Source organism: Camellia sinensis, chromosome 7 (assembly GCF_055761805.1).
Source record: "Camellia sinensis isolate YWXY chromosome 7, ASM5576180v1, whole genome shotgun sequence".
In the NCBI taxonomy this organism is placed as follows: Eukaryota; Viridiplantae; Streptophyta; class Magnoliopsida; order Ericales; family Theaceae; genus Camellia; species Camellia sinensis.
In genome coordinates, this window is record NC_138967.1 from 150,581,908 (window position 1) to 150,594,351 (window position 12,444).

Consider the following 12,444-nt stretch of genomic DNA (forward strand, 5'->3'; position numbering starts at 1 on the left):
CTCTAAAATTCAGTGTTTAAAAGCTCAAAAATAAATAGTAAAAGAGTGGGAAACACAAGGGTAAAGACCTCCCAAAACAAGGTACAAAGAAGGGTGAACAATCCCTCAACCTTTATTGGCCTTAAAACCCAAGTTTCAGCCCAAAAATGCAGAGTTCTTATAGTCCCAAAATAGCTCAAAAATAGTACAAAAATGTGCTAGAATGAAGACAAAAAAAATGGAGCAATTCAAGCAAGCAAACAAGCTAAAGGAGGGATGGCTAACCCCTCCATTTTTGGGACTTCAAAACTACTTTTTTAGCCTCTAAAAACCTCTAAAAATCAATGGTAAAAAGCTCAAAAAAAGTTGATGAAAGAATGGGAAACACAAGTGAAAAGGCTTAGAGAACAAGGTTCAAAGAAGGGTGATTAACCTCTTTACCTTTAATAGCTTTAAACCACAAGCTTCAGCCCATAAAAACAGGTTTTAAAGAACTTAAAAACATCAAGAAAACATGGAAAATAAGTGTTGTAGAGATGGTGCAAAAGCAAGAGAAGTATACCTCTTGGAGGGGAATGAACCCTTAAGTCACAACCAACCAATTTCACACTCTCAAGTGCTTCAAGAGCTCAAATCCAAGCTCAAATCACCTCAGCAAGAAGCTCTCTAGGTTTGGTTTAGAGTGTTTAGGCAAAGGCTATGCAAGTTACAAGATAGAGAGAGAATTGTAGAGAGAGAGTTGTTGAGAGAGAGGATATAGAAACAAGAAGAAAGGTCTTCTATATGTAGAAACATATGAGCTTTGGTCGAAAATATGTAAAAATAGATAGTTGGAATAGTGTAGAACAGCTGGAGCAAAAATATTTGGTTTTTACACTGATGGCTGGCAAGCTTGCAGTGGTGACCGGCAGGCAAAAAATGGTGGCTTGTTGGCCACATATGGTGGCTGTCGGCCATCTGCCGGCCATGCCTCCAAGTTTGACTTCAAATGGGCATATCTCCTTCATCCAGACTCGGTTTCAAGTCACTTTTGAGTATAAATTGAAGCCCCATAAGTCTATTTTCCAATGGTGGAAGCCTTACATCTAAATTCTAAGTGTACAAAGAGATATGCCTATTTTAGTAAAGGTTGCTCAGTTTTGTCTTAACCAGATTGATGCCTAACTTCAAACAGCCATATCTCCCTCATCCGGACTCAGCTTTAGGAGATTCTTGAGTGTAAAATGAAGCCCCGGAAGTCCACTTTCCAATGGTGGTGACCTCACAGCTAAAGTCCAAGTGTACAAAAGGATAGGCCTGATTTAGTGGAGGCTACTCTATTATCTCTCAACGATTCATGCCCAACTTCTTCCCCAACTAGGTTTCTTCCCTTCCCTCCTATTTTTTTCAACTCCAAACCTCTAAATAAGAGATTTAAAAAGATTTTTAAAAGAGTTCACCTCTCTTCCATTTATTTCCACTTTGTCCTTGCTCGGTTTACCGAAAAGTGCAACTTTTAATGAAATGCGAGTCTCAGAACATCGTAAAAACTTTTTGAAAAATATTTTGAAAGGTTTTAAACAAAAAGTTTTGGTCAAAATAGTTTTGGTCCAAAATGGGGTGTAAGGTTGGGATTAGAGCTCTTCTTGCTGAAGAAAGTGAACATTTATATAGCACAACTTTCATCATCGAGTGATCAATCAGTGGCGCCCAAGTCATAAGGGCAGTTAAAAATGGAGTGTCTACATTAGGTCAATTTGTTTTGCAAAAAAATAATTGTTTTGTTATGAGTATTTGTGGTTTTTTTTTTTTTTTGGTGGGTGAGTTTTTATTAGTTGTAGCCCATTTTGTATCTCTTCATTTATGTGTTCATAATACGAAATTAGCATATATAGTAAGGAAAGTGATTTCTCTTTTGTTATTAAGCTTGTGTTGTGCCTATCAATCATCGTTAGAAACGTTTAAAGGTAACTGAGACCCGAAGCTATCCTCACTTCCCTGCTCATTCTATTATTCTTGAGCCTCCAAGCTACATTGGTTTCAAGCTCATTTCTCTTTAAATCTCTATATACCCTCTCAGTAGAATCCTACGAGCCTCTTATTTTTATAGACAAACTCTACAAATGTAGTTCCCAATTGCATATTAGTTATTTATTAACAAATCAGAGGACAAATGGTTTCAAAGTCAATGTTCTATGGATTTAAAACCACGAAAACAATCAATGTTACATAGAATTTGGTATGTGTATTAGGTGGCGGTATATGTGCCTATACATCCAATTCATCTAATCTCTTGTTCAAGGACACAAGGACATGGTAAATATTTGTATTTGTTGATATACTTCTTCCATTTTAGAGGATAAAATGATTTTTCACATGGTGCCATAGAACATTGTAGGTTTTATACATAGTTTTATGGTTAACTTGAATGACTAAAAATGCTTGCCAGGGCAACTACACATTTTGGACACATCTCATACCCTTAGTCATGTCAACTATCCGACTTGAGTACTTAATACACTTAGAAGAGTTCATGTAACATAAATAACATAAATATGCATGTGTTTATACTCCATAAAAGTGAATATCAAGACAATTGATCTGGCTCTTATGTAAACATTCAGAATATCTAATGCCATATGGGTTGCATACCATCATCTAATTTGTTACTGCTATGGCTGCTAAAACTACAGTATATATAAATTTAGAAAAGAGTTTCTGCCTTCAGACTATGCATCAACTCCAAAATTGTGCACCCAAAATGACATTCTAGCCGTGGACTTGAACAACAATCAAGTAAAAGTGTTTAGTTGGGAAAATGATCTGGATTTCTTACACGACCTTCCTACATCAGCTCCATATGTGACGCTGTTCATGATCAGATATAAAATTCTGAAAGAAGGAACTAGAAAAAGAAAAAATTGGAAAAGTTGCCCAAAGACAGAACTTGTATGGAAACTACACACACATATGACGAGGAATGTACCAAGAATTCAAAAACACACAATTCAAAATTTGGCAGACACAACTGCACTATAAGCTAGCTACGTATCGACATGAACTAGGAAATGTAACCATACAAAACAATGGTCCAGAATCTGTTCAATGATTCATCATGGTGTTTTCAAATAAATAACCCAAAGGCCACTCAATATTTATAAACAAACCAATCAATTGTTGCAAACCATAGAATGATGAATGGTACCAATAGATGTCATCGGTTGGAAAGACAACCTGGTTAGTTGTGATTTTTCAACCATCAGTTTTAAATTGGATGTCATAATCAAAGGGCATGTTATAGTTGGTTTCTACTAGCCTTTAATGTTCGCCTATGAAGTCTCCTGGTTCCCAGAATGTCCCTTACCAAGGTTATGTACATGTTGGGGCTCCATGCAATAGGGACACATGCTTTGTAGGCCTTGAATGCATTCATTTCTTCTCTTATGTTTCACATACACTTCCCAGTAAAACATTTAAGCATAAGCATTACAAGAATAGTACAAAACCCACACCAAAAAAATAATAATCTTGACCATTGATTATCTAGGCTACTTTGACAACCTTTACTTCTCTCTATTGAAGAACCTCAAACTTTTGAACTTAAAATAAATCAACACTAACAGGTTAGCAACAAATTCAACTAATATGAATTTTCTATAAGATGATGTTAAGCCTTTGTGGGTGTTGATTTTTGACTACACAACCAAACAGGGAAACTCAACAGGAGAGCGCCGGCAGAATAGATTAAGCCTGAAAACCTGTCACAGAAAGATAAGAATTCGGCGGTGGTTCGTCCACCTGGGGACACTCCAATGATCAAGCTAGTAATTATCTCTCAAAGATAGCCAATAGTACTTAACTCACTAGACAGAGCATAAAAAGCCTACCTTAGACCCACGAGGGTGTCTTACTTTTATAGCCAGCACTAACTTGATCCCTGTAAAAGCCTAGCTTCAATGGACTTTGGCTCAATGCTCATCTTGGACTCCCAGTTAGATAGAGATAAACTTCTTAAGAGCTTTATCTATATCTAGACTGAGGTCCTCCTCCATTCTAGGACTCTTGTCCCTTTTCCGCTCATCTCGGATTCCGATATCTCTAAAGATAACCTCAGCCTAGCCAAGATTATCTCGCACATGACCCAGCCACGTGGCACTCTGGCTGACATGTTGGCATCACCTCGGCCACGTGCTGTCATTCACAAAATATGCCTCCACAACTACCCCCTAGGTTTCATTACCTCGACAATCTGAGGTGATGGAACCTACATTGTCTTGTCGGTCAAAGTTCGTTCTTTCCTTCTACGGCCGAGATCATTACTCGTCAGCTTCGTGTACCCAGGACTCCATTGTCCAACTTTGCCACTAACCAAGCTCCTTAACTGAGATCGTTTCTCTAGCCGAGGTTTTTTTCCTCATTAAATCCAAAACTCCAAGAGTTTTATTTGCGCAGGAGCTGTCACACACGATTTTCCTAACCGTTTCTGCCACGCGTTCTTTTCACATTGGTTTGTACTTGACACGCGCTATCAGGACACGTTGTTTCTGCGCACGCCGTCTGACAGACAAGTCGTCCCAGGCACATCATTATGGTTTGCCACCTTTTCGCATTTTTGACAAAACTTCTTCCTCTCTCTCCGTCTCTTCACTTTTGAGTATTCATTTTGCCTTAAAACTTTCTCTCTCTAACGCCTCTCTCCCAAACCGCCATTGTTCAAGTGTTCAAGCTCTGCAACTGTTTTGATTACTTCCTCCGGTGACCTTTTCATCATCTGTTGGCGACCATTCACGTCATCTGACTCTGGTGATACTCATCCTGACGTTTGTTTCCTCGGTAAGCCATTGATTTCCTCCATTTTTAGTCTTTCATTATTCATTTGATTTGTTTTAAACCTGTTACACGTTTACATGCTATTTGTTGCCATTACAAATCAGTTTTTGTTCTTGAATCTTTGTTGTATTTTGAATCTCGTATCTGTCTGTGATTCATGCTATTCAATATGTCCTTGCGTCTATTCACACGGTTCGTGATTCTCGCACACACGTACTTAGTGTTTATAGGTTTGAAGCTTTAATAAGTTTTGCTACTGTTCTTAGCCTTTGCACATCTGCACACACCTACTTAGTGTTTCTTGAAAAAATGTTACTTTCTTGATTTCTGAATCATGCTCTTTTTTCTGTTTTTCTTGTTGTATTTCTAGATTTTTGCCTTCAATCCCTGTGCTTGTAGTTCCTAGGTTTGGGATTTGCTTCAGAACTTTGTTCTTTAAGAAAATCGAAACAAAAACCCTTTTTGATTTCAAGAACCCTTGCACCAGTGCCTGATTAGGATTAAGCCGAGGTCTTTAAACCCATACCAAACATTCTTTCTAGAAATTTCGCACCAATCTTCACTAGCCGACCTTATGGGTATGTTCAAGTGGAGAATGGATACCCCAGAAAAAATAGAGTATTTTTGTCGAGAGTTTTCCATCTCAGCCGATGTTCAACTCAGATTGGCTGGGGAGGAGGACTCCATCATGCCTGATGGGGACTCCATGCCCTTCCCAGTAGTTGCTTTCATAGAGTGTGGACTCTGGTTCCCTCTAGACACTCTTTTCCGTGAAATCCTTCATCATTACAAGCTCAACCTAATACAACTAGCCATAAACTCATATAGGGTTATCAATGGCATAATTGAACTAACACACCAAGAAAAAGCTAAGATCACTCTAGCCGACATCCAATTCTGCTATACCATGTGTGGCCTTAAGTCTGAAAAAGGCTACATATACTACCTTAAGCCCAGATCCACCGCCTTCAAACTAATAGCCAACCTCCCAAACTCCAATAAGGGTGCTGGAGATGATTACTTCATCGTCTCAGGCAACTGGGAGTTTACACCTGATGACGATCTTTATCTCTATCCTCTTAGCCGAACAGTTTTTAAAGAGGGTGATGATAAGAATGAGTCATCCTACTGGAACTTCGTTTTGGTTAAAGCTTGCCAACTCACTCATCTCTACTAATGTTTGCTCTTTGTTTTATTGCAGCTCTTCCTTAGCTAGCCAAGGGATTTCGACAATCACTCGTCCCCAACCAAGATTTAAAAAAGCTCTTAGATCTCCCTGTGCAGAAATGCAAGGCCCCTTCTTCTACTGAATTACATACCAACATACAAGTTGGCCCTGCCTGACATTCCACGCCGAAGTAAGACCTCTTATTCTGCCACAACTCCACCAACAATTTCATCTCCAAGGCTAGATCAGGCCTCCACCTCTAACCCAACTGAGCAACCATCTACTTCTGTCCCTCAACTAATTCCTTCATCTCAGCGCCAACACCGACGCCGAGTTCCAATTTTTGCTCTTACTGGCAGAACTCGCAGTCGCAAATGTTGAGACTCTGAGGCATTGGCTTATGATCCAACTAATCCCTCAATTACCCTTCTAACAATACACTTCAGTACCAAAGTAACAGTTGCTGCTACTGCCGACAAATGGGCCGCAAACCAGCCGTTCTCGTGGACCTTCTAGCTGACATCCCCGGGCTAGTGACTGTTCAATCCTCCTTTTCTCACTCTCAACCCAAGCCAAAGCCTAAGAGAGTCAAAAAAGCTAAGGCCAAGGCTACAATGACTCAGATTGATTCTGAGGACATTGTACCGATTTCAAACCTGGCCAAGTTCAAAAATAGTACTCTTACTGCTGACAAGAGACCAGTCGAGGCCGAGGCGTCTGACCCATTGTAATCTAAAAAGCCAAGGTCTAGCGGGTCCTCTGATCCTTCTGGTTTTCGTGCCAATACTCCCTAGACTTTATCCGTCACGGTCGGAGACCGACCCCTTCTAACCAGGGATAACGCACTTGACAATCTGGAAGTCGGTGCCACCATTTCCACCGCCGTTCTGCTCCCAGTCGACATAAATCGGATAGTCGAGCTTTCCAAATACGAAAACCATGCGATGATGATGCAACGCTGTGTCTTGGTAAGTATCAACACTTGTAACTTTTAATTTTAACTCCTGTTTTTATACTTAATGAATTTTCTTCGCATTCTTGTAGGCTATTCAGCAGGGTCATTCCCTTGCAGTCAAGACCGATGAGTTCAAAAAGGAACTAACCCAAAAGACAAAGGAGGCAGCCAAACTTCTATCCTTACTAAATAAGGCCGAGACTCGTATCCAAGGTCTTCTGGATCAGGCCAAGGCTACTGAGTCCACCTTGAAGAAGGTCGAGGACCACGCCGAGGCCGCAGAAAATGTTACCGAGGTTGCTCAGGCCGAGGGAAAAGAAGCCAAAGAAAAGGTCGTCCAAGCCCAAACAGAGTTGCAGGTAGTGCTTGCTACCAAGGCGGCTGAGATAAAGAAGGTGGATGAGAAGGCTTACGCTGAAGAGGCAGCCGACGTCCGTGATGAATACAAAAAGCAAGTCAAGCAAGCATGCAACAGGGGTTACATCCTTAGTTGGATGGCTGTTTTGAAGAAGTTGGCAGTCCCTGAAGACTCGCCCCTCTGGGACGAGAGCCGACTTGTTGTGCCATTCCCTTCTGCTCCAATCCAACCTGAGGATGAGGCTGAGGGGGATGAAGAAGTCGAGGCCGATAAGGACAGTGCCTCCGATGTTTCTGAGAAGAATGAAGTTATTGGGGCCAAGTCCCCAACTCTGAATGAGCAAGCCGTTGACTTAACTCAGGACGACGAGGACGAGATCCCCAAGAACACTCTCGAGGCCGAGGTTAAAGCGTCGAGAAGAGCCTTAATAAGACTCATCTAGAGATCGAGGCCGAAATCGAGGCCGAGAAGGCTGTCGAGAAACACTCATCGATGTCTCATGAGGTCAAAACACAGCCAACCACTGATGCAGAATAGTCTGTTTAGGATCTTTTCTTTGTTTATACTTTTTCCTTCTTACTTTTGAACAATGTTAACTTTATATTTGGCCGATGTGCCCTTTTTGTCTTTGTAGATGAACAAGTAATCTCTTATGCAAGGCCGAAGTGCCTTTTTGTATCTGAACGAAAGTTTTTTTCTGAATGCAAATCTTATTTTTTCTTCCAAGTGTTGGATTTATGCCTTCCTTTCTTCTAAGCAAGTTTACTGCTTTCATACTTAGAATATTTTTGCACTTCTTCAAAGTATACCTTAATTGTATAATAACTCCGGAATATAATACCTTGGATACAAACCTTGACTGTTTGCCTTTGCCAACAATTGGAATACCTTGGATAACACTTAAAAATATTTTTACAAGTGTTATTTAGTCAAGCCTTGCTTGTTTACCTCCATATGTTGTCTTATATTAAAACTTCACCCTTTCTAAGTTTTGACAACCTGGTTGGTCATCTTGGCTAGTATGCACCTCGGATACTTTTTTCAATATGACCCCGGCTAACTTCAACTTATAAATTTTCCTAAAATTTCAACAAGTGTTTAAGATAATTCTAGCTTGTAAACAATTTCAACAAGTCTTCCCAAGCTCTTAAACTTTTAAGTTTTATTCATCATTCTCCAGCTCTCTGCCCCCTACTGTGAACCTAAGTTTCACTTAAGTTTACATTAAGCATGTGTCTATGGTTTTTAAGTCAGATTCAAACAAAGACTAGCTGAAGTTTTCAACCTTGGTTTCTCTGTTAATCTAACTGAAATGCACTTAGTTCCATTCTGAGTTTGACTCCGCCGACATGGCAAGTCCAGGTTAATTCAACTTAGTTCAACTCCATTACATGCAAGTATAATTCAACTTTGCCATATAATGAGTTTAAGTTATTCATCATGTTTCATTTAAAAACATCGCCAACTTAGTTCAACTCTATTATATACCAGTATAATTCAACTCTGTCATATAATAAGTCTAAGTTATTCGTGATGTTTCACTTTAGAAACATCGCCATGAGACTGACCAGTCCTTTCACACAAATTTCAAATTCATTAAACTAAAATTTTATTACTACCTCGGCTAATAAAATTATGACATAAACTTCGAAAAAAACAAAAATTTAATGATAGAAAAACTACAAGTTGCAAGCGTTCCAGGGTCTTGGCAACTCTTTGCCATCACTGTCCTCAAGCCGATATGCCCCATTGTCGGCGATCAAGATGATTCTATAAGGCCCCTCCCAATTTCGGCCTAGCTTGCCCTCCTTAGAATCCTTTTTGTTGCTAACCACTTTCCTCAACACAAGGTCCCCCACTTTGAACTCTCTTGGGTTGACCTTCTTGTTGTAAGCCTTAGCAAGTTGTTGCTGGTATGCCCCCAGCCGAATTGCTGCTCTCTCTTTTTTTTTCTTCCAGTAGGTCTAAGTCTCTAGCTAGAAATGCCTCATTAGTACCATTTTCCACTCCTTGGGTTCTGATCCCTGGAATACCAACTTCTAGTGGGAAAACTGCTTCAGTGCCATAAGCCATGGCAAACGGAGATTCCCCAGTTGATCTTCTCGACGTAGTCCGACATGCCTAGAGTACATTAGGCAACTCATCTACCTATTTTCCCTTTGCTGCTTTTAGCCTCTTTTTGATCCCATCCAAGATAGTCTTATTGGATGCTTCTGCTCAACCATTACTCTGAGGAAAACTTGGAGTAAAGTAGTAATTCTTGATTTTGTACTTTGCACAGAAGCTTTTGATTAGCTTACTGTCAAACTGTGTACCATTATTTGCTATTATTGCTCTTGGGATCCCAAACCTAGTGATAATGTTCTTCCATATGAAGTTCTTTACATCAATATCCTGAATCTTTGCAAGGGGTTCAGCTTCTACCCACTTTGTGAAATAATCAGTTACTACCAATAGAAACTTCATTTGCCCAGTTGCTTGGGGCAGTTGTCCAACAAGATCCATGCCCCACTGGGCAAATGGCCAAGGGCTGGATACTGGGTTCAAATCTGCTGCTGGTTGATGTATCAAAGATGCAAACCTTTGATACTTCTCACATTTTCTGACGTAGGCTTCAACATCCTTCTATATGTAGGGCCACCAGGACTCCTGAGTAATGGCCCTACGAGTAAGTGATATGTCCTTAGCATGGTTGCCACATACCCCTTCATGTATTTCATACAAGAAGTCTTCAACCTGGGAGGGGTGCACACACCTCAAAAGGGAGCTAATAAAAAACCTTCTGTAAAGATGTCCTTCTACTGTTAGGCTAAACCTTGCTGGCTTCAGTTTGGTCTTGTGCGCATCTTTACGATCATCAGGTAACTTCTCGTCCCTAAGAAACATCATTATTACATCCATCCAACTTGGACCCATCTCCACACATATTGCTTCATACTCTGTGATTAGTGGTTCCATACTTAGGCCTGACAAATAATCAACCATTATTGTCCTTGCCTCTCCTAATTTCATTGCACTAGCCAGGTTAGCCAAGGCGTTGGCATGGCTGTTGTCATTTCGGCTGACCTGCTGTAGTCGGCAATCCTGAAACAAGACTAGTAGTCTAACAACTTTTTTGACATAGGCTATCATTCTTTCATCTCGGGCTGCATATTCGCCTATTGCTTGGTTCACAATAAGTTAGGAGTCATAGAAGACTACCACCTCGTCGGCTTCCATTGTTGCTGCTAACTTCAACCCTACGATTAGTGCCTTTTGTTCTGCTTCATTGTTTGAGGCCTTGAACCCCAAATAAATAGACTGTTCTAACATTCGCCCACCTAGTGATACCAACACCACTCCTGCCCCTGTTTCTTAACGGTTTGAACTTCTATCAACAAACAGGCGGAAGGAGTTGCAGATGTAAATATCGCAGGGTTTGGGTTTTTCTTCTTTCTTCTGCTTTGTTATGGGGTTTTTCATTCCCAGTTGGGTCTCTTTTTGTTCCCCTGGACACCCTTAGCCGCGGCTCACCGGAGCCCGACGTAGGATGGCTCCAAGTGTGAACTCGGCCAAAAAGTCTACCAGAACTTGGCTTTTGATTGCCGTTCTAGGTTTAAACTCTAAATCATACTGGCCCAATACCACTGCTCATCTGGCTATCCTGCCTGTCAGATCTCCTTGTTACAGCAGGGACTTCAAGGGATACTCAGTCAACACCACAATCTTGTGGGCTTTGAAGTAAGGATTTAGTTTCTTTGAAGCCATCACCAAGGCTAGTGTCAAATTTTCCAGGGGTAAGTACCTAGTCTCTGCACTTGCTAAGGTTTTGCTCACATAGTACACTACCCTTTATTCTCCTTTTTCTTCTCTGATTATCACTGCACTTACTGTATGCTCTGAAACGACCAAGTATAAAAATAGCTCCTCTCCAGGTACTGGATTTGACAGAACTGGAGTTGTGGTCAGAAATTTTTTCAAGTTAGCCAAGGCGACTTCGCACTTTTCTGTTGACAAAAAATCTGTGGCCTTCTTTAATAAACTGAAAAATGGTTTACATTTATCTGAACTCCTGCTTATAAACCTATTCAAGGCTGCGGCCTTTCCTGTTAACATCTGCACTTGTTTTGCTAATATTGGGCTTTTCAAGTCCAGGATAGCTTTGATTTGATCTAGGCTTGCCTCAATGCCCCTTCTGGTAACCAAGTATCCCAGGAACTTACCAGATCCAACTCCAAATGCACATTTCGAAGCATTGAGTCGGAGCGGATATGTTCTAAGGATATGAAAAACTGCTTTATGTCAGCCAAATGATTCTCAGGTTCTTTGGTCTTTACGACCATGTCATCAATGTACACTTCTACTATTTTGCCAATTAGATGTCTGAATATCTTGGTTACCAACCTCTAGTAAGTTGCTCCTGCATTTTTCAACCCGAAAGGCATCACTCTATAGCAATACAACCTTTTTGGGGTGATAAATGCAGTTTTCTCCTCATCAGAGGGGTACATTGCCATCTGATGGTACCCCCTATAAGCGTCCAGAAAGCTCATCGTTCCATGCCCTAAAATGACATCCACTAATTGATCGATCTTGGGGAGTGGGAAACTGTTTTTGGGACAAGCCTTATTCAGGCTGGTGAAGTCCACGCAGACCCTCCACTTTCCATTCTTATTTTTCACAACAACTGTGTTTGACAACCAAGTTGGGTAGTTTACCTTCCAAATGGCTCTGGCTCCCAACAATTTGTCCACTTCCTCATTTACTGCCTCCACATGAACTAACGTCGACCTCCTTGCTAGCTGAATGACAAGTTTAGTTGACTTGTCTACATTTAGTCTATAGCAAGTGACCTCAGGATCAATGCCAGGCATCTCGTATGGCGTCCAGGTAAACACCTCTATGTTTGCTCACAAGAATGACTCTAACTCCTTCTCCTTTTCCTCCTCCTCAGTCAAGCCTGAGCCAAGAAGAAAGAAATGCTCTTCATCGCCTTGTTGGACCAGGATCTTTTTTAAGGTTTCCTCGCTTTTGTCGGCCGGCTCTTTGCCGACGTCATCCAGGACCTCTATGTCCTCGTCCTTAATCTCTTCTATTTCTGCTTCTCGCATGTTGTAGGTGGATTTCATTGATGCCATGGAGCAGTTCTTTACCTGCACCTAATCCCCTCTAATTTCCTCAATTTCATGCTCTATT

General features: G+C 40.8%; 1 protein-coding gene across 1 annotated transcript; it reads right to left on the bottom strand.

Annotated features, from left to right (window-relative positions):
• Positions 1-9,894: 9,894 nt before the first annotated feature.
• On the bottom strand, positions 9,895-10,254 carry LOC145796214 (uncharacterized). The gene has a single exon (XM_082881252.1). The coding sequence runs from the start codon at positions 10,252-10,254 to the stop codon at positions 9,895-9,897; it is 360 nt and encodes a 119-aa protein (XP_082737378.1).
• Between the last annotated feature and the right edge of the window lie 2,190 nt (positions 10,255-12,444).